Source organism: Suricata suricatta, chromosome 13, assembly GCF_006229205.1.
Source record: "Suricata suricatta isolate VVHF042 chromosome 13, meerkat_22Aug2017_6uvM2_HiC, whole genome shotgun sequence".
Lineage (NCBI taxonomy): Eukaryota > Metazoa > Chordata > Mammalia > Carnivora > Herpestidae > Suricata > Suricata suricatta.
In genome coordinates this window covers 9,725,559-9,747,487 of record NC_043712.1, presented here as the reverse complement: position 1 = coordinate 9,747,487, position 21,929 = coordinate 9,725,559, and the positions used below count along the sequence as shown (strand labels likewise).

Below are 21,929 nucleotides of genomic sequence, written 5' to 3'. Positions count from 1 at the left end.
AGCTTAATAGGAGTTCACTGTTCAAAATAATCAATATATAAAAATACTAATATTTATATATGCCAGCAACAAATACAAAAAGTAACTTTTTAATAAATATTTTTAAAGTTTATTTGTTTTGAGAGAGAGAGAGAGAGGTAGAGAGAGAGAGAATATGAATAAGGGAGGAGCAGAGAGCAAGGGAGAGAATCCCAAGCAGGCTCCATGCTGTCAGGAGAGTTTGGTGCAGGGCTTGAACTCATGAACTGAGATAATGACTTGAGCCAAAACCAAAAGTTACCCGACTGAGCCACCCACGCACTCCTATAAAAAGTAATTTTTTAAATGGCACAATTTAAAATTGGTATACAAAAATTGAAGTACCTAGGAATAAATTTGACAATTAACAAACTTTTATGAAGAAAAATCACAGAACCTTATAGAGGGTCATTAAAAAAAAAAAAAAAAAGCAACACTGAATACCTGAAAAGATGGACCATGTTCTTGGGGAAAAAAAAACAACTCACATCATAAAGTAATCATTGCTCTCCAAATGGATCTACAGATTCAATGCAATCCAATCAATATAGCAAAGACTTTTCTGAGGACTCTGACAAGCTGTTCTGTGGAAGAGCAATGGGCCAAGAATGTTCATGATACTGGTAAAAAAAGAATTAGGTGAGGAGAGTCGCCTTTCCACGCACCAGGACTTGTCCTAACAGCACAGCTGATAAGGCGATGTGTCCTACTGCACAAAGACCACAGTCGCCCGACAGTTCCATGCGCACATGGAAACCTGAACTGGGACAAAGCTGACATGGCAGATCAGTGAGAAAAGAACAGACTTTTCAATACATGGTATCAATTTTTTTTTTTAAAGAGAGAGATCCTGTTCTCAAACCACAATCACAGTTTAGGCATATTAAAGCTTTGACTATAAAAAGCAAAACTATAAAACTTCCTATAAAATAATACAGGAAAGTGACATTAATAATATAGGAAAACAGCATTATTTTTAAAGAGCAAAAGCACCTGGCTGGCTCAGCAAGTAAAGCATGTGACTCGTGATCTGGGGGTTGAGTTTGAGCCTGATGCTGGGTGTAGAGATTACTTAAAAAAATGAAAAAATAAATAAAATGGGAATCCCACTGAAGGGGGAACCATTTTTAAAAAATAAATAAAAATAAAAAAGCAAAACTGTAATCTTATTTTTCCAACTTTTATTATTTTTTTAAATTTATTTTTGAGAGAGAGAGAGAGAGAGAGGATGAATGGGAGAGAAACAGAGAAACAGGGAGACGCAGAATCAGAAGCAGGCTCCAGGCTCTGAGCTTGTCAGCACAACACCCGATGCGGGGCTCAAACCCACGAACCGTGAGATCACGACCTGAGCTGAAGTTGGACGCTTAACCAACTGAGCCACCCAGGTGCCCCAACAAAAGTGTAATCTTAAGGGAAAAGAACAAATTCAACTAACCTAAAATTAAGAGCATATTTTTACCAAAAGGGACCAAAAGGCTGTGAAGACAAGGCAAGAATTGGGAGAAGACATTTTCAACCCATATAACTGACATAGGGGTATGGCAGCCAGGATATAAATAATTTCTACAATCAATTAGAAAAAGAAAATGCAGGAGAAAAATGGGAAAGGAACCAGTACTTCACAGAAGAGCACAAACGACCAATAAGCATGAAAAGATGCTCAGCTTCATTAGTAATACGGGAAAAGCAAATTAAGATCACGGTGGGATAACATTCCGTACGTACTAGACCGGCAGAACGTAAATGTCGGGTAGAGCCTTCCGTTGGCAAGGGAGGAGGAGCACCCAGCAAGCTCTTCCACAGGGCTGGCGGGAGCTGTGAACTACTGCAACTAGTATGGGGGGAAACTAGCCATAATCCAGTGAAACTGAGAAAGTATACATCTTTTTAAAAAAAAATTTTCATTTATTTTTATTTATTTTTTTTTTTTTTGAGAGAGTACACAAGTGAGGGAGGGGCAGAGAGATTCCCACGAGGGGCTCAAACTCATAAACTGTGAGACCATGACCTGAAGTCAAATAAGCGACCCAGGAGCCCCTTAAGATTTTATTCTGAAGTAATCTCTACACACAATGTGTGGCATGTTCCACTGACTGAGTCAGCCAGGAACCCCCAAACTTTCCACATCTTAAATATACCCTAGAGTAACCTGCACAGGGAGATAAAAGACCATAGCAGCCTGGCATGTAATAGCAAAAGACCAGAAATACCCAGTGTTGACTGTCAATAGGCTGGATAAATTTTGGTAACTTCATACTACATAGTTGAGGACAGAGCAAGTTATAGCTGCATGTATCCATATGAATGTTTTTTAGGAATACAATGTGGAGCACAAAAAGCACGGTTTAGAAGAATACCTATAGCATGATTTATGCATTTTAACAAGCATGAAAAACCAAAGAAGATACTAAGAGATAAAATAATGGAAAAATTATAAAGCAAAAGTAAGGATACAGAAGTTTCCAGATAGTGTTTACTTAGAAAAGGGAGGAGCATCCAGGTGGTTCAGTCGGTTAAGCATCCGACTCTTGATCTTGGCTGAGGTCATGATCTCACTTTGGGGGTTTGAACCCCACATCGGGGTCTGCACTGACAGCGCAGAGCCTGCTTGGGATCCTGCCACTCCTCTCTGCCCCTCCCTTGCTCACTCTGTCTCTGTTTCTTTCAAAATAAATTAAATTAAAAAAAGAAGGAATGGGATGGAACAGTGCATAGCACATGGGGAACCTCAAAGATAAACCCATTACTCTTTTTAACCTGGGGGTTAGCTGCATAGATGGTCTACTCCCTACCTTACTTGTATTTATAAGTGTTACATCTATTCAATAATGATAAAGACAACAAAACAATGGACTTTGTGATCTTCATGATAAAACTGTCCTTCCTCTGGTGCTCTTAGCCCAATGACTGACCCTATCAATCCAGAAACCCAAACCCATCACCAAACCTTCCTTTTCTCTTGCTCCTCTTCTACATCCATTGCAGTAGCAAGTGGGTCAGTCTCCTCACCGTTTCATAAAATCTGTCTACTCCATTCTCTTCACCACCACTCTCGTCGAAGCCACCATCTTGTGCCTGAACAGGTGCCAGAGCTTCCTAACTGGATGCCCACCCAACATCTCCTAAATCAATCCAATCTTCTCTCACTGTGTGTACTTTCTTCCAGTTCTCTGAATGTGCTAATCCTTCTCCTGCCTCAAGGTTCCTGGGTTTATGGTTCATACTGCTCCTTGCTTAAAATTCTCTCCCACTGTCCCTCCCCTTCTGCAGCTCAAGTGTTATTTCCTCAAAGGAAGTGCTCATTGATCCCCGAGGCTAGATTTGATCTGATGCCATTGAAGGATCCCACAATATCCTATAGTTTTGCATCACAGCACCCATCATGGTTTGTAATTATATATTTATGTGATTACTGATTAACAACTGACTTCCCCTCTAGAGGTTCCACAAAGGCAAGTGCGGTGTCTGTCTTGCTCACCAGAGTTTCCTTTTTTTTTAAAGATTTTATTTTTAAGTAATCTCTACACCCTTCATGGGGTATGAACCCACAACCCCGAGATCAAGAGCCACACGTTCTACAGACTGAGCCAATCAGGCGCCCCTGCTCACCACAGTATTTCTAACACTCAGCACAGAGCATTAAACTTGACATATAGTAAGGTTCAGATCATATTTTTAGAAAGAATGAGGGACCTTATTAGCGTAACCACAGTCTAGAAAATTAGTTTTTCCAATTATGAAATGGATGGATGGTGTTTTTTTTTAATGTTCATTTATTTTTGAGAGAGGAAGAGAGACAACACGTGTAGGGGAGGAACAGAGAGAGACACAAAATCCTAAGCAGGCTCCAGACTCTAAGCTATCAGTACAGAGCCCACACCTGAACTCACAAAGTGTGAGATCATGACCTCAGCCAAAGACAGATGCTCAACCAACTGAGCCACCCAGGAGGCCTTGAAGTGGACGGATGGTTCTAACTGATACCAAAGGGTCTCTTGAATCCCAAAATTTGTGTGTTATCTCCCCTACTGCCCTATGTTCTGTGCCCTTCTGCTTTCTGTGCCTCCTGCTGTACTACACATCTCTGAAATTCCAGTTCCTCCAGGAGGAGTTCCTTGACTCCTGCGCTGGAAACGCACACTATCCCTATGGCATATCTTTTGCATTAAAAATCTATGTCACTTATTTGGGACTTGCTGAGTTAAGAATTTCTTTTCTTGTGGTCACAGGAGGTTTGAGTTCTATAATGAAACTGTAAGTCCCTGAGAGAAAACACTAAGTGTCTAGATTTTCAGTTCACTGAGGGTAGAGACCTTGTAACACACTCATTCGTTTATGTAAGGTCTGCCTACTGGGTGATCTTCATTGTGAGGCAACAAAGTCCAGTAGCACAAGTGTGAGTTTTGGAATAAGACTTGGGTCAGAATCCAGCTTTGCCACTTAATTGTGACTTGGTTTTGAATTCTTGAACAAAGTATATAACCTCTCTCAGGTTCCATCTGAGTATCTGAAGGTATGCTAAGATTCCTATTTATACAAATAGATGCTGTTAAGACTTTGTTGCACTTGAGATGAGCAGTTCTCAAGCGATGAGGGTAGAGTCTGTGGTGCCACCTGCCAGGGGGATGTTCTGTCAAATGATGGGAAGGGCTGGGTTGTCAATGCCTGAAGGATGCTGCTGGCATTAAGAACGCAGGGGCCAGAAAAACTAAATGTCCTGCAATGCAAGGGATAATCATATAGTTATTCTATTCAAAATGGTGAGAAGAAACATACCACTGAGAAATACTACTCTACAGCCAATAATAGTATTTTTTATTCTTCTTTATAGTCGCAAAGCTTAGCACACACCTGTAATAGGAGGAAGATAAGTGTTGGTCAAATGAGCAAATGGAATGTAATGATGATCAGTCTGAACAAACTGGATTGGGCCCATCAACCATGGTGGTTACATTTTCTTACGCTTGGGGTCCACCATGTGGTACTTTAAGACAAATGAGAGCAGATCAAATGGTGCGGTTTGAGAATTCCTGCCAGGACAATACTGACCTCTTCTGATAAGCAAACTTTGCTTAGCCATGTGGCCACTTCCATGGGAATGTACCTTGGCCAGGCCAGGAAGTAGGCCAATGCAGACAGCATGAGAAAGAACAGTTTTAGCAACCACTCTTGAGACTGAAATTTCTGACCGATTCAGTTTCTACCCCATTCTTGAATCCTAACAACCTGGATCCACTCCTAGCACTCTACTTACTTTCTGCAATTCCACGGAAAGCTGCTGAATGGATGCTTGGAGCTCTTGTTCCTTTTGCTCCAGGGCTGCGATCTTACTTTCTGCACCTGTTTTAGCTGCTGTCACATGATCTCTTCATTGAAAGAAAGCAGACAATAAACACATTTGGAAATCTCATCTAAAGGACACTCTCCTACAGGAAAAATACAGATGGCTCTTTATATGTCAGGGCTGCAAACGTTAGCCACGTGAAGACTATCAATGGAGAAGACTCCTTGGCTCTTTCTGAAGCAGAAGCCCAAAGAGAAGAATTCCACCCAGCTTTAAACAAAAAATCCCAATCTGCCTTCGGTTACTCAATAGCTTAGAAACAAAAACATACTGAATTGCTTGGCAGGCTTGGAAGCTGAGCTCAGGCATGTGAAGGGGAGTAAAGGTTATGGGTGGGGGAGGCAGAGGGTCCCGAGCCCTGGGCTGGTTAAGGACAATCCAGAAACCTTTGCCAGAACTGAGATCAGAAAGTGGTGCAAGGAGCAGTGGGGACAGGCAGGCAAGCTGTAGCCAGAGCTACACTAACACCGCTTCCCTTGGGCCCCACAGACCAAGCAAGAACCTCTGTTCTTCCAGCGCTGAGTAGTGTCTCTGCAATTCTTCTAGCTTCCGGCTTAAGTCTGATGACATCTGATTGGAGGTCATTAACTCCTCCTGGGCGTGAGTAAGCTCTCTGGTTCGTGCCTCCAACTCTTGCTCCATTTTCCCCAGACTCTCTTCTTTTTTTAAAAGCTGACAGAAAGATATAAAGGTTTACTGGGCCACTACCAAGAAATACTACTAAAACATATTTTTTAAAATAGGGACAAAAAGTCAAACTTTTATAATATTTTTGTGAGCTGATAAGGGGACTTAAAATTCCCAGTAGCAAAAAAGAAAGAAAAGGAAAAGGAAAAACATTTCAAACAGAACCTTCCCACTATAATAAGGTGAAAAACATACAAATATGATTAACATCAAAGACTTACGAGGGTATGTTTCTCAGCCATTAGAGAGTGAGGACTAGTAAAATCAAAGTAATTAATCATCCATTCAGTATTTAGCTATAAAAACAAAAATGCATACCATGTGCTTTACTTTACTTAGTTCCTGCTGCTGGAACCCCTCTAATTCATCCATTTCATCCCTCCTTTGGAAAAGATTCAAACTCTGGTTCTTTATTTCCTGTAACTGAGCCGTCAGAAACCTTTTCTCCTATTTAGAGGAAGAAGACATCATCTTAGATAATCAAGACACCAGAAATCCATATTATAGAAGCAGAATTCTTTTTTTTTTTTTTAAAGATTTTTTTTAAGAATGGATATTCTCTATACCCAACATGGAGCTTGAACTCATGACTCCAAGATGAAAAGTCACACCCTCCACCGATAGAGCCGGCCAGGCATCCCCAAGCAAAATCCTTAATAAATGAAAATCATTTAAAAAAAAATCTCATCAGTAGATAACTGTAGATAATGGAAGCTCTACAGTGATATGACCAAAATAGCCTTATCTACAAATTTAAGTTAAAAAATGAGTCTTTAAAAAAAATTGTTTTATTTTTTTTAAATAATCTTTATAGTAAATATGGGGCTAATCTCATGACCCTGAGCCTGAGATCCAGAACCGTGTGCTCTACTGAGTCTGACAGGTGCCCCCCAAAAATAAATGTTTTAAATGACGGCTGTGAATAAGGAGAATAAGAGCAACCATTACTGAACACTTTAAAGTTCTTAAGTTTGACCAGAAATTCCAGACACGCATGTTACACATCTGTTCTCGGTGACACACTGAACTGGCTGAGTGGCATAAATAACTGAAGGGAGACAGACCACCCTGAAAAAATGAGATGCACTTAAGTGGAACTGATGTCAGCAATTTCAGTGAGGACGTCAACGGAAGTTAGACATGACTGTGATTGGGGTCAGCAGGTTACAAGCTACTAATGACAGCTTCCCAAGATAGATTCTCTTAAGGACAAACCCGGCCGCTGCAGTTTCCAATTCCTGATTGAAAAGAAATCAAAACAGTCTAAAAATAACATTTCCAAAAATTACAGGCTTCAAAGACCTATATAGATGTCTCATTGCTCTTTCTGGGTCTAAAATACTTCTCAATCCCTCCTTTGGGCGGGGAAGTTGGTGGGGGGGGTCACCTCAATAAGCAGAAGTAGGTTTTATTTAGTTCAGTCCTACATGTATCCCCCTATACCATAATTTTAAAATATATCATTGAGAATTTCAACTGCTACAATCTTCAGAATTTAAAACTTTAACCTAATCCATACCTCTATATTTAAGAAGACTATCATTAATACCATATTCAGATTATTTTTTAATGTTTATTTATTTTTGAAAGAGAGAGAAAGAGAGCAAGCGAGCGAGTGAACAACCAGGGGAGGGGCAGAGAAAGAGAGACAGAGACACAGAATCTGAGGCAGGCTCCAGACTCTGAGCTGTCAGCACAGAGCCCAGTGTGGGGCTCGAACCGATGAACCATGAGATCATGACCTGGGCAGAAGTCAGATGCTTAACTGACTTAACCACCTAGGCGCCCCAGATTTTTTTAATGTTTCTTTATTTTGAGAAAGAGAATCCCAAGGAGGCTCCGTGCTGTCAGCTCAGAGCCCAATGTGGGGTTTGATCCCACAAACTGTGAGGTCGTGACCTGAACTGAGATCAAGAGTCAGCCGCTCAACCAAGTGAGCCACTCTCAGATTTTTTTTAAAGTGCAAGTTTCTTTGGGAAATAGCTTGACTTTTCCATAATTATTTCCTTACATAAATATGGCCATTTTTAAAAATTAATTTATTTTTTAGTGTTCATTTATTTTTGAGACAGAGAAGAGACAGAGTGTGAGTGGGGGAGAGACAGAGAGAGAGAGACAGACAGACATGGAATCTGAAGCAGGCTCCAGGCTCTGAGCTGTCAGCACAGAGCCTGATGCAGGGCTTGAACCCATGAACTATAAGCTCATGACCTGAGCTGAAGTCGGACGCTTAACTGACTGAGCCACCCAGGCTCTACAGTCAAGCACTGTTTAACTGATGGCTTGATAACAGATTTCTACAGAGCAAACAGAGAATTGCTGGTTTAACTTGGCATTTTCTCCCAAGAATGCAGCAACAATAAAACTCACCTGTTTAATAAAATAAACAGTAAATATATTGTGCAACTGAATAAATCAATCTAAGAAATAATTTTTCTACCATGAAGAATAATGTAGGAGGATTCAATGAAAACAAAAAAATGAATAGGTAGCAGCATATAATTTGGGCTGAGGGGGTTGACTTTGAAATTAAAATGTTTTTCTAACTGTAGGCTTGAAATTTCATCTTCCTGTTCGTGTTTGGGAGCCAGGAATACATTACATTAAGCACCTACATAGTGTTACACAAGCTATGATGCTAGAGTAGTCAATTCTCCTCAACTGTGGTTAGTCAAGAAGTGCTCTTATCTGCTTAATGCTGAGCCTTGAAAAATGCCCTCCTTCTCACTGCCTCCTCAGAAAGTATTCTTAAAGTTACCACAGTGCCAATTAGGGCCCCAGTCGGAAACAGATGGCAGTCTCAAATGGAGTATTTTGAGAAGAGTTTAATAAAGGGACTTTTCAAAGCTGTGGGTGGGATAAGAAAACCCAAAGAGATAATGTGCTAGTAGCAGCTGGGCATGAAGGGGCAAAGGGATGAGGAGGTTCCAAGAAACCCAGGGACATTCAACTGAAGCTGTGACCTTTGGCCACGGGATACAACCAACCTGAAGGGATGGCACAGGGAGAAGGCCGGGGGAATAAACATTCCGACCACTCTCTTCTGCCCATTGTTCTTTTGGAGTTCCCCACTGGCAGAACCCAATCGGAAGCCAGAGGGCATGGAGCCCCACTGATGCAGTTTCTAACAGCCTTCAGGTACATGGAGAAAGGGAGTGGAGAGGATCTTGGGAGGGGAAAACAAAAGATATCTAGCAAGCCCATCCAGAAAGGAGAACACATGAGCTTTTCAAGTCAGTGTCTAATTATCCAGGACCTCAAGGCCAAGAGCGGGTAGAGCAATCTGTACACTGGGTATGGGAGAAATCATTTTCTCAGCCCCAAGAAGAGGCCAACATTCATAGTGAGACAAAAATAAAAGAGAGGAACTAACCTTTTCAAGCTGATCCATTTTTTCTGACCATTCCTAAAACAAAACAACAAAAAAAGTAGTTTCCATGGAAGAGTACCAGTAACATAAAGATTTTCAGAAAACAAAACAACCTAACTCCCCCTGAAAAACAAGCAAGCAACCAACTGGAATAGCAAATTTAAAAAATCCATAAAGTTGGCTTAGTACTAAGAAAGCCAAGAGTCCTAAAAGGAGAAGAAAATGAATTTTTTAAAAAATTCTAGAACACAAATATAAGCCTGCAGATTTTTACTAAGTAGAACACCCAATAAAGCTGTAATGTGGTGTTCTGGTGTAGCTTTTCAGTTTATTCCCAAGTGTTTTTCTGTTAGTACTGTTATTATTTCTTGGGAGTGGGTAGCTGGGACCCACTGAGTTGGTAACTCTGTAACTGATGTTTAGAAATTAATTTACTGAAGTTAAGGGGGACAGTCTTCACCAGCCCCTGATCATTATTTTCGTTCTTATCTTGATTTTACCAGTATGTTTTATGCTCTCTGGTATAAGGCATAAGCTAAAGGAAAAAGGATTATGCCCCTTATTCACAAATCACAGAACAGGAGGAAAAATAACCGCATTCCAACTGTCTACAATCAGAATCTACCAATTTTAGATGATTTCTTCATTTATATACATTCATGCCACAGTTACCCACTAAGTATTGGCTAGCAAATGTCCCAGATGACTGATATTCACTTTAAAACCACCCACCAATTGTAGATGAAATATATATTTTCTTAGGTGAAGCATAATAAATTGACCCTGTCTTAATAAATCAAGATTATCATATCTTGATGTTTATCTTAAACTTAAAATGCCACCGAATGAAATATACTTCATAATTATCACAATAGCTAGTAAAAGTACTATCTTCCTTTCTTATTCCAGCCTCTATCAATGAATGGTTCTAGTGAGATTACAGGAGTTCTTTTCTGTCTAGCTCACTGGGGTTACGAAACTGGGGAAGGCAGGTTAAGAACTATGTACATCATGGAAGCTAGTTAGCTTGAGAGCATTTTCTACAATTTATCGTGTTTAGGGTCTAGGCTTTGAGACAGGTTATTAGAGGACAGAGACTGTTTTCTTGGGATATGACATCAGATTAGGACACATGATTTCCTTCTCCCTTATACAAAGCTACAGAGAATGTCAGAACGATTCACTCACATTCTGGACACATTTCATGATTACAACTCCATATAGCATTCCTTCTCTCAGGGACTGTAAATATTTTCTACCAGGTTTATGTCATGATTTTTGAAATCACAGCACAAAGTGAAATCTTCCCACCAGTCTTGGGCATCACATATAAAATACCTGGTCCTTTCTGGCTAATGCCAAAGCCAGTCCTTCTGCCATTTTGGCTCTGTTGGCTTGGAATGTCTCATTCTGCTCTTGAAACTTCCGCATTGAAGCTGTTAACAAAGAGGCTCTATTTGAGATATGGAAACATTTCAGAAATGGCATGACAAATAGCCCAGTGATTACAATTGTCACTTAACAAAAAAGATCTAGGTCACATAAGTGAATAATGAGACTGGGAAAAACCTGATCCATCTCAACTTTCCCAGAATCTTTGGACCACAGTTGGGTTTTTTTTGTTGCTGGGTTGTTGTGTTGTTTTTTGGTGTTTTTTATTTTTTTCCTTTTTGTTTTATTTTTATAATAGGCACATATATACATTGAGGAAGATGCCAAGAGGTAACTGTTTCAATGGCGCAATGACAGAACATGAGTTGAGTAGGCTGCCAGAAAACACTCATGTCTTTGCTAAGTGATGATTACTGCTACTTTCTCAGAATTAAAAATAAAAATCAAAACTTGGCAAAACAAAAAAAAAACTTTCTTTTACTTTGTTTTCCTTTAGAAATTTTTAGTATATATTATATTAACAGAAAATAACTTTCTACTTGTTAGCATCTTTCTTGGCTTGAATGCAAAGGAGAACACCTGAGTTAGCACAGACTAAACAAACCGTCCCATTGTTGGAGGACTGAGGACAGCTAAAGACTCCCCCCCATTGCTGACTCCAGCAGCAGGAAGCTACAGCTCAAACCAGTCTCCTAATCTAGATCTAAGGGCCAGGCACACGATTTACTAAAACCGAAGGGCAGCCAATAAACTGTGTGAAGACAAGCTGATCCCCACGATGACCTTCTCCTAAGACGCATGCCCATAACGCAACATAAATAGGAACTGTATTCTTATAAATATCAGACAAATGTTATAGCAGCCTGATTAAGAAGTACACTTACAAAGATTGGAGTTATGATGAAGGACAAACTTATCCACACGTTATTGTTTCATTTAAAAAAATTTAAACCCTAAGAAGATTGAAAAAAAGCAGGAAAAAAAATACGTACAATCCTGGTGTTTTTCTAACGCAATTTCAAGCTTCTCTTTTATCTTCTGCAAGTTTCGGACCTGTTCAGCATAGTCTTGGGTGAGGAGGGTGACGCACATACCAGGAATGGACAAACATCAGGAAAGGAAGTTAATTAAACAAAAAAATGAGTGAAAATGACGATGGTTTTCTCGGCCTGAAAACCGGTGCTGCTAAGGAAAGCTGGGCAGATAGCCTCCCGTTAACCACGAACAGCACAGGCAAACAGGCATAGTACAAACTATCCACGGTGTAAACGGTGCATACAAATAGGCAGAATTGTTCAGCCTGGGTAGGGAACGAAAACTGGGCCTGGTCTGGTCATCAGAAATGCCCTGCTCATTACTTAATTTTGAATCTCAGTTTTCACTTCCCCTTCCAGTATTAGCAATAGAATCGGGCAAAGGGAACTCACTTAATAGCTCATAGTCCATGTAACTGAGGAACAATGGTCAGGGCAATAGCAAACACCTTACCACAGTATGGTCTTTATCATGAAAGTACTTAATTCTCTAGAAAAGGCAGCTTCTATTCTACACAGGAAATGAGTTTCCTATGCCATGTTAAGGGTGAAAGTCAGCATTAATTACCTGGGTGGGCAAAGAAGATAGTATGGAATAGTGGAAAAGTAGGCAGGTTTTAGTTCATTTCCCAACTCTGTCAGTCCTTAGCTGAGAGACCTTAGGCAAATTATGGATCCTAAGTATTAGTTTTTTTACGTATCAAATGATGATATTAATTGAACCTGCTTCAAATGCACTTTGCTAAACAAAGTGTTTTAGATGTCTTAATTAGGTAATAACCTAGGTGTTTTTCCTTGCCAGAAGCACTTGACACAGTGTTCAATAAAAGGCAGCTGCTATTGTTGTTGCTGTGATTCATACTGAACCCGGAGGAAAATATCGGCACATAACTGGGCTCAGCAAGTGTCCGTTCTCTTTCCCGTCCCTCCTCTAACTTAAGTCAAGTCTACACGATTCTTCCTTCTATAGTAGGGAAGGCACATGGTATTTTACAGCTTTCTCCCCCAAAATTAAACAAATGTAAAGTTATTTCCCCTCTGTTACGGATATTCGTTACACGTAGGCCTGACAGGAGAGTCACAACTGAATTCCAAGAAGACTGCAGTTGAGAGTATGGACTCCAGCAAGCAAATCTGAGGTTGGATCCCAGCTCTACCACCTACTGCTCCTTGTGTGACCTTAACTTCGCTCAGCCTGACAAGGCTACAGTGAGGACAAAATAAGATCATGGGTCAGCTGGAGGCTGGGAGCTGTGCTAGGGACCTGTGTGAACCTCACAAACACAAGTATTTCACACACGATTTGGTGAATCCTGTAGTCTACTGCTTTCACTCCAATAAAATGTGCATAAGGCCAAGGGACAAAGAGAAACACAGAAGCCACTGACCACTTCACAGGATGAAACTTTCAAAATGAATCCATTGGCAGAAACCAAAATAAGAACTCACAACTCTATCACAAACATGCCCTGTGAGGCAAGGATATGATGGAAGTTGTGTTAACTGTAAACTGCACACAAAAGACATAACGAGAGTTACAGCTTCTATACAGGTGTTAAGTATCACTGAAAAGTGGCCTAAAGACCCAGAAGGACACTTACGCAGGTGATACGGAGCCGCAGCAGATGGCCACGAAGCACCAAATCTCTGGTGCTGAAGAATCCATCTATTAGCCATTCCCTGTAAATACTATCCCCTAGCCCTCTCCACTCGAAAGTAAGCTACGCTAACAGGTAAAAGACGGTCATAGCTAGTCTATATATACTTTTAATACCTTTTATATCATGGCTGGAAACCTCAGGAGCAGGTTGTTGGGTGCTGTTGTTTTTTTTTTAACTTTAAGACTCCGTTTTGAATTTACACTATTTGGTACACTAATAAAAAGAGGGAAGAAAAAGGGTACAAATTGCTCCATTTTGTCTAAGTAACATGTCAAAATATGCCAACATAACTATAAGGTTATCCTACATGGCTATTTTATATATAAAGAGGGTCAGCAGAGGCAAGTTTCCTTTGCTTTCTTTTTATGAGTTCTTTGACATACCAGAAAGTCTGGCTTCTAATTTCCGTATCTGTTCATTCCTTCTCAAAAGCTGGGATGAAAGATCTTCTCTGGAGCTGCTTCCATCGGAAGCCTGTGGAAATCGACACAAGAAGAGGTCATATTCATACCCGGGTTTTCAGCAGTGTGAGACCCCCGTACTGAACCAGAAAGCATTAAGTCGTAGGTTTGGTTATACTTTAATTGAGATCACTGAAGAGTTTCTTAGCGTACCTGGGTCCTAGCTTCTCTACCTGTAAAGTAGAAGCAACACTATCTCCTATAATGTAAAGGAGATAGAAGATGCTAAGCAGACAAACTGTGTGTGTGTGTGTGGGGGGGGTATTGAGGTAAGTGGTGGTAAACAAATCCACTGTGATTGTATCACACCAAGTACATAGAATACAAAGAATATATTTTCAGTGATAAAAAATAAAATCACTTTATTTTTTCCAAAATAAAGTCCTGGGATAAAGGAAAGACGTCTGGCTCTTTAGCCAGGGATCATCACAGATGTTGAAAAAATTTCAGTATCTTCACCTAAAATGCATCAAGGACTTTAGTCGATAATATGGATTCAATAATCAATATATTAATGAGACATCAGTTCTCCCCAATAATCTATTTTAAAATGTATTAATACTTCTATTACTCTGAGCACTGCTTACTATTGTTAATAAGTAACTCTGTTTTCTTTCGACTATAAAAATTTTTAAAACACAGAAGAGTAGGGAAAATGTTTTAATGAGTGTTGTCCACCTACTTTAATAACTTATAACATTTCTCCATATTTGCTTCATGTTTTTATTTTACTGAGGTACTATACATAACAGACATGAGATTTCATCCTAAATACTTCGATAAACATTTCTAACATTAAGGTCATTTTCTTTTATATCCATAGTACCACTGTCACACCTAACAAAATTTAAAATATTACCTAATCCTAGTCTCTAGTTACGTTTCCCCATCTTCTACCTAAAATATCTTTATTTATTTATTTACTTTTAATGTTTTATTTTTGAAAGAGAGTCAGAGTATGAGTTGAGGAGGGGCAGAGAAAGAGAGAGACACAGAATCTGAAGCAGGCTCCAGGCTCTGAGCGGTCAGCACAGAACCTGATGCGGGGCTCGAACTCACAGAATGAGAGATCATGACCTGAGCCGAAATTGGACGCTCAACCAAATGAGCCACCCAGGGGCCCTCAAAATGTCTTTAAAGGTGGTTGAAAAATTCACTTTAAATGTCCATTTATTTATAATATTTAGACACTTGCCCAATCCAATACTGATTGAGCCTAGTTAAGAGGCAGTCTCTGGAGGCGGAAGGCCTGGGTTAAAGTCCATCTTCACCACTTTATAGAACAAGAACCTGGCCCAGGTAGTCACCTTCTCTGTGCACTGATTTCCTCGTATGGAAACTATGATGACAAACAGGATGGATCTCCCAGAGCTCTGATGAGGATTAAATACATCAACACCTATCAAGTCCCTGAAACAGAGACTGGTACAAAATTAGTTTTAAGACATACTGCCTATCAACAGTAGCAGAAATGATGATGATTATTTAGTGAGACATTGTGCTAAGCATTGGGAACACGAGACAGAGAGTCCCCACCCAAAACAGCAGCAGCTGAAGCAGCTACGAGCCAGGCTCTATGCTAAGTGTTTTATTCACTGGGCAGAAAAGAGCTAACACCACAGGCCTGCGATCACAATCCTTAGCAAGGTCTGCTTGTAAGGTTGGCCCTGGGCTGGCCTATGGAAACTTAAGACTTTAAAAGGGTCCCCACCCTTCCTCATAAGAAGGGTTCACTGTACCTAATCCTGTTTGTGTAAAAAATATGGTTTATGCAGAACATCCGTCTTGTTTCTAGGAGTCTGGAATTTTGGTAAATGCTTGGGAGAGGGCTCCTATGTGAAGAGCCTCCAATAAAATCCCTGGGCACTGAGTCTCTAAGGAGCTTCCCTGGAAGCAGTATCTTACATGTGCTGCCACAACTCATTGCTGGGGGAATTAAGTGTGTCCTATGTAACTCTAGCAGGAGAGGAGTCTTAGAAGTTAGCACATGGTTTTCTCCAGGCTTGGCCCCAGGCACCTTTTCCTTTTGCTGATTATGCTCTGTATCCTTTCACTGTAATAAATGACAGCAGTGCATTAAACTATGCAGAGTCCTGTGAGCCCTCTTAGTAAATAAATGAACCTAGGGATGAACCTTGGGGACCCGGACACAGAGATTTTAATAAAGATAGGTACAGCTCCTAACCCCATTTTACAGATGTGGAAACTAAGGCACTGAACAGTAAAGGTTCTTGCCTCAAGTCACATAATAACGATGCAGCTGGGAATCAAATCCAGGTCTAACTCTGTAAGCTGACTTTGTTTTTTTTTAAAGTAGGCTTTGTGGCCAGCGCGAAGCCCTATGTGGGGTTTGACCTCATGATCCTGAGATGAGACCAGAGCTGAGATCAAGAGACAGACACGTAACTGACTGAAGTCACCCAGGCACCCCCTGAGCTGAGTTTCTAACTGCTACTCTCCATTGCCTTTCATAAGGCTCTCAATTTACTGAGAGACAAGCAAATCACTAACAACAATGCAACAGGTGCCATTACAGAGGAAAGGAGACAAGGGACTAAACTCAGCTAGGAGGGATAAAGGGTAGAGGGGGTGAGAAAGGCAGGTTGGGGCAAGCAAATCTTGTGAAAGATACACAAGTCTGTCAGAGGAACTCAAGAGTGAAAGGAAGAGACAAGGGACATTCCAGAGAGAGGAAAACACAAGTGAAAAAATCTGGAGGCATGAAGGAATGTTGTCCATTCCAGAAATGTAGGGAGTTCAACATGGATGCCGGACAGGTAAGCAGTGCCAGGACCACGATAGTTTACCACCACGCTGAGTGTGCACTTCACCGTGAAGGTGATGGGGAAACCACTGAGGAATTTTAAGCACTGGAGAGACATGAACACATCTGCACTGGGGAGTTATTGGAGGCACAGAGCCCAGATAAGCCACCACATTTGTCCAAGAAAGAAAGACAGCTTAAAATAAAATGTAAGTAAAAGGTACTACTAGTAATGGAGTAAAAAGAGCAAGTTTGAGACATTTAGAAGATAGAAGCCATAATACTTGTTGACTGGACACCAAGAAATGGAGGGAAGATTCTAAAATGCTTCCAAAATTTCATGCTGGTGATCTGGGGGATGGAAGTGCACATCTGGAGATGGAGTTAACGAATTCGGTTTTGTTCATTTTAGAATTTGAGACACAAGGGGGCGCCTGAATGGCTCAGTCAGTTAAGCCACTGACTTTGGCTCAAGTCATGATGCCATGGTTCAAGAGTTCGAATCTCATGTCCGGCTTCGTGCTGACAGCTCAGAGCCTGGAGTCTGCTTCAGACTCTGTGTCTCTTTCTCTCACTCTCTGCCCCTCCCCTGCTCATACTGTCTCTCTCTCTCTCTCTCAAAAAAAGAAACACTTAAAAAATTTTTTTTAGGGTTTGAGACACTAGGGGCGTCGGAATGGCTCAGTCGGCTCAGCGTCTGATTCTTGATTTCAATCAAGGGTCGTGGGATCAAGTATGGCACCAAGCTCCTCACTGACTGTGGAGCCTGCTTGAGATTCTCTCTCCTTTTGCCCCTTTCCCTTTTCCCACTTGCGCGCTCTTAAAAAAAAATTTGAGAGTAGAGGAAAAGCATCTGGTTGGAGAAATATATGCAGTAGGATATACAGGTCTGGAGATAAGGAGTGAAGACCAAAATGTGTACACAGTCGGGACACCGAGGTGGCTCAGTTGGTTAAGCATCTGACTCCAGCTCAGGTCATGGTCTGACTCCATCTCAACTCGTGGTTCATGAGTTCAAGCCCTGCATCAGACTCTCTGCTGTCAGTGCAGAGCCCACTTCAGATCCTCTGTTCCATCTCTCTGCCCCTCCCCTACTTGCATGTTCTCTCTCTCAAAAAAAAAAAAAAAATTGAAAAAATGTATACACAGTAAGTTCAAATAGATTTACAAGTGTCAAAGGATAGTATTTCCTGAATTCAGACCAGTATCTATAACTGGAATACCTTCAAGATGAGAGACTTCATTTAGCACGTCACCATGAAGGTAAGGCGGGTGCTGCCGCCACGGAACTCAGCACTCAAACTATATCCTTCCGCCTAGGGATCAGATGTGCATTACATTTCCTGGTAAATACAGCAGCCAACAATTTAGATATGGTAATCTTATTGTTCCATCCCAATAACCTAATAGCTTCTGCCATGTAATGTGACCCAGGACAGGTAGTATGAGAAAGGAGGAAGAGGACTCATGTGACCATGGAGACAGCTCAAGTATCTATCATCAGGAAAAGACAGACATATTGTGGCCTTATTAAATGCTGACTCTCAAACAAATGAATCACAGCTTCATGGAACACAGCTCCAATGGAAACAAGGTGAATTAAAAACAAAAAAAAAAGTTCAAGAAGACGAAGGCATCCCATTTTTATAAAGTTCACTATTAATGAAACATTAAACAAACTTTATAAATATGTACATATCAAAAAATGTATGAATATGTACATGTCTGGGAGGACATTTTAAAAATCAGGAGAATGATATACACAAAATTTAGGACGGGGTTATCTGGAGGGCAGGAAGGAAGAGAGGGCACTGGGAAGGAGCATACACGTGCTTCAACAGTATCCATAATGTTCTCCTTCTCTGGATAGGTGACAGATGAACAAGCATTCATTTTACTTTTATGCTTTATACTTGACATTTGTATTACATTCATTCTTTTACATATATATCAAGCACTATAAAGCATTTTTTAAAGAAGTTATCTGACTTACAGAGGATCCTATCATATACCAAAAACACACTTTTAATCTTGAGGCTTGACATCTACCGAACACAAGAGCATATTCACTTTTTTGAAATCTTTCCAGAAATGAAGGTACTTTACAAATAAGGGACATACTGCAGTCACTGGTGTCACCTTTTCATCAACTTTCCCCATAAAACAGGGCACTCTGGCTAACTCCACACCGTAACTCACAAACCATGTTAAGCAACAATGACTTAAAAGTAGATCTGTCTGCGGAGACAATAAGCCAGTCCTTTTTGAGAAATAAAATATAAAAGATGCACATGGTATAAAAAGCATACAAGAGGATGGTGCAGAGAATACGAAAAGGACTTGGAAAAAGAAAGAAAAAAAAATAGAAAAGCATCTCACAGTATGAAGAATCAAATACAAACCATACATAATCTTGCAATTTTAAAAGAAAATATTTAAAAGAAAACCCAGGCGCCCCTAGGATTCTCTGAAATATTGGTCAAAAACATATCAAGACTATGCCAAATATTAAAAACTAGAGAGGATACTCACAAAGTCATCTCCTGAGTCAGCTCCCATAGAGGCAACGGATTCCTTGCTCACCGACCGTGGGATCCGAGTAGCACCTCCTGGTCTCTGGGCCACAGCAGTCTCTTCTGCTATTTTCTTCTTTAGTTTTGCAAACATTATTGTCGTGTGGCTATCCCGCACTGATGACCAGCTTTGCGAACCACCACAGTAGACCAGTCCTTAGGCCAGCAACCAGGACTTCAGAGATTGGTGCCTAAAAAGTTCCAGACATCTGAGAGCGTTGCATTCCCACTTAAATGTGGGCCAAGGGCTTATGGAAAACAGTATCTATAAATCAGACAAAATAGAGTTCTAAGTTAAACACAGGAGAGATTTCACAACTGAGTTGCTATGTTAAGCTTCAGGTTTCAAAATTAAGTTTCCTAATTTTACATGTACATTTAATAGAACAAAATTGCTAAACATTGAAAAAGCACTCAGGTGCTTCACATGCATAAACAGGTAAGGAAATCCAGTCTTGAGCAGATGAGGTAAGCTGCCAAAGAGTGTGAAGTGGCAAGGCTGGTATTTGAACCCAGGACTCTGACTGACAAGTCCTTACTCTTTCTTTATTACACCACGTTGACTATAGCATATAACACATTTTAGTAAAATTTTCCAGGGCACACATTAACATCACATCACGGCTTGGAATCCTTCCCCCAATATTAAGTTTAACTACAGTTTACTTTTTTTTTTTTTAAGATGAAGACAAAAACATGTAACTCAGTACGGGGATAAAGGTGTAACATTCTAATGTTCTAGATGGTTTGCAATCAGTTGTTGGCTAGAAAAAGCCAACACCCTGGAGTGGGGGGAACCCACAAACCAGACAACTTACTATGTAAGCACCAGATACCCTTACACATTTCCTGGAAATGCTGCATGGTTCTCTTTAACGGTGATTAAAATGACCTGAAAATCAGTTTCACCTTTACAATGTTTTACATGACATTCAACATGAGATTCAAATGTCTCTTCCTCCCAGTGTTGTATCAAACACTAATATTCTGGTTCCAACCTTGACTTATCTCCATGTTTTGTGGAGGATACCTTGGATCTACAAATGACTTCTTACCACTTCAGATTACCCATTTAAGTCTGTCCAATTCAATGTCTGTAAACCACCTACTCACCTGGCTTATCTGCCAGATTTAAAACAGCTTGGAGGTCAAAGCATTCTGTCCTGCATGAAAACAAAGATAAAATGCATTGGGTATTTCAAGTATAAGGCCAAAATGTTGGGGGGAAATGGAAGCGGAGAGAGGGAGGATTAACCAAGGGACAGAGGGGAGAATCTGTCACTGCCACAATCCTCAGTGGGCGATCTTCCTTCATCCTGGTCTCCTTTGCATTTGTGATCTTTCCGAAAGCTGCACTAACAGGCACAAAGAAGAGACTCTCACTGGTGCCTAAATTCACTTCACCTTGGGAGCCCTAAGCAAAACCAACTTGAATGATACTAAGGTTTCCCAGGGCCAGTATTTATTTCTCAGTTGATTCTGACAGTCACACATTGTTTGTTTACCTGGCGAGACACGGGGCTGTCTAGTCACAGAGACTTGACTCACACTAAGAACGTCGCTGAGAAAAAGAATGGCTAAATTGGGTAAAAGACAGCTGCTAACGCCCAGGGAAGCAGGCAGGTACCTGCTAAGGCAGTCTGGATCCCACTCATTCAGGCTCCTTTGAGAACCGCCCGCATTTGGAGTGTCAACAGAAGGGACGGACACAACGTCTCTCCCATTTGACAGCAAGGAAACTGAGACCCAGAGAGGAGTGACTTGTCCAAGGTCGCTTGGGGGGGGGGGGGTCCTGAAACTATAAGCTACAGACTCCCGGGCCCTGCAGCCCCTCTGCCCCCATCCCCGCCCTTTCAGAACCCTGGTACCGCCCCCCGCCTTGGGTCTTGGGCAACCCCGTCCGGGCCGCTCTGGAGGCAGACCGGGGCCACCGGGAGAATGAGGGGTCTGCTGGCATTTCCAGCCCCCGCCCGCGCACCTGCCGCTCTGTGGGCAGTCGGCAGAGCCCCGCCTCCGGGACCTCTCGTGAACGCCGGCCCGCGTCACCAGCCCCCCTCGGCCGGCCGGCGAGCAGAGCAGCGACCCGGAACCGCACCTCCACCAGCGCGCCGGAAGTGGCTGCGTGTGGGGCGGGCCTGCGGTGCGCATGCGCCCGCGCGCGGTCTCCGCGGCCCACGTCGAGCTCTTTGGGGCGGCAGTTGGGTGGGAGCCGCTGGAGGGCGCGGGCGGGAGGCCGGGCGCTGCTTAAGCCTGGCCCGCCACGTCAGCCAGCGGCCCAACCTGTGGACGACTCGGTGGCCTAAGCCTTTATAGTTCTTTTTTTTTTTTTTTTTTTTTTTAAAGGGGGCGTTTGGGAGCGGGGGGAATGGGAGGAGCCTACTGGTCAACGGGAAGTTACCCAATTGGTGCCGTGGGGCCAACGTGTGCTGTGAGGTTTAGAAACCCCAAAGCAGTGACTGCGCTCTGCGGACCGGGAGTTTCCGTTCCACTCGCCGCATCCCAATCCTACTGCACCGTACACGGCCGTCTTGTCCTACTGTATAATCGATGCAAGTCTGTCTCCCTCCACACGCGGAAGCCTGTGGCTCCTGAAGCTAGAACTCGGTCTGCGGCCTCATGACT

The 21,929-nt window shown here is 41.6% G+C and overlaps 1 protein-coding gene across 1 annotated transcript in view; it reads right to left on the bottom strand.

Annotated features, from left to right (window-relative positions):
- GOLGA1 (golgin A1) overlaps positions 1–21,568 on the bottom strand; it is a 47,218-nt gene extending 25,650 nt beyond the window's left edge. Inside the window, exons 1-10 of the mRNA XM_029919609.1 lie at positions 21,286–21,568; positions 20,421–20,470; positions 19,267–19,572; positions 13,893–13,983; positions 11,807–11,881; positions 10,761–10,858; positions 9,426–9,458; positions 6,371–6,499; positions 5,868–6,037; positions 5,276–5,387 (exon numbers count right to left, since the gene is read on the bottom strand). Coding sequence (XP_029775469.1) covers positions 5,276–5,387; positions 5,868–6,037; positions 6,371–6,499; positions 9,426–9,458; positions 10,761–10,858; positions 11,807–11,881; positions 13,893–13,983; positions 19,267–19,401 — 843 coding nt within the window. The 5' untranslated portion in view covers positions 19,402–19,572; positions 20,421–20,470; positions 21,286–21,568. The remainder of the gene's footprint in view (positions 1–5,275; positions 5,388–5,867; positions 6,038–6,370; positions 6,500–9,425; positions 9,459–10,760; positions 10,859–11,806; positions 11,882–13,892; positions 13,984–19,266; positions 19,573–20,420; positions 20,471–21,285) is intronic.
- Between the last annotated feature and the right edge of the window lie 361 nt (positions 21,569–21,929).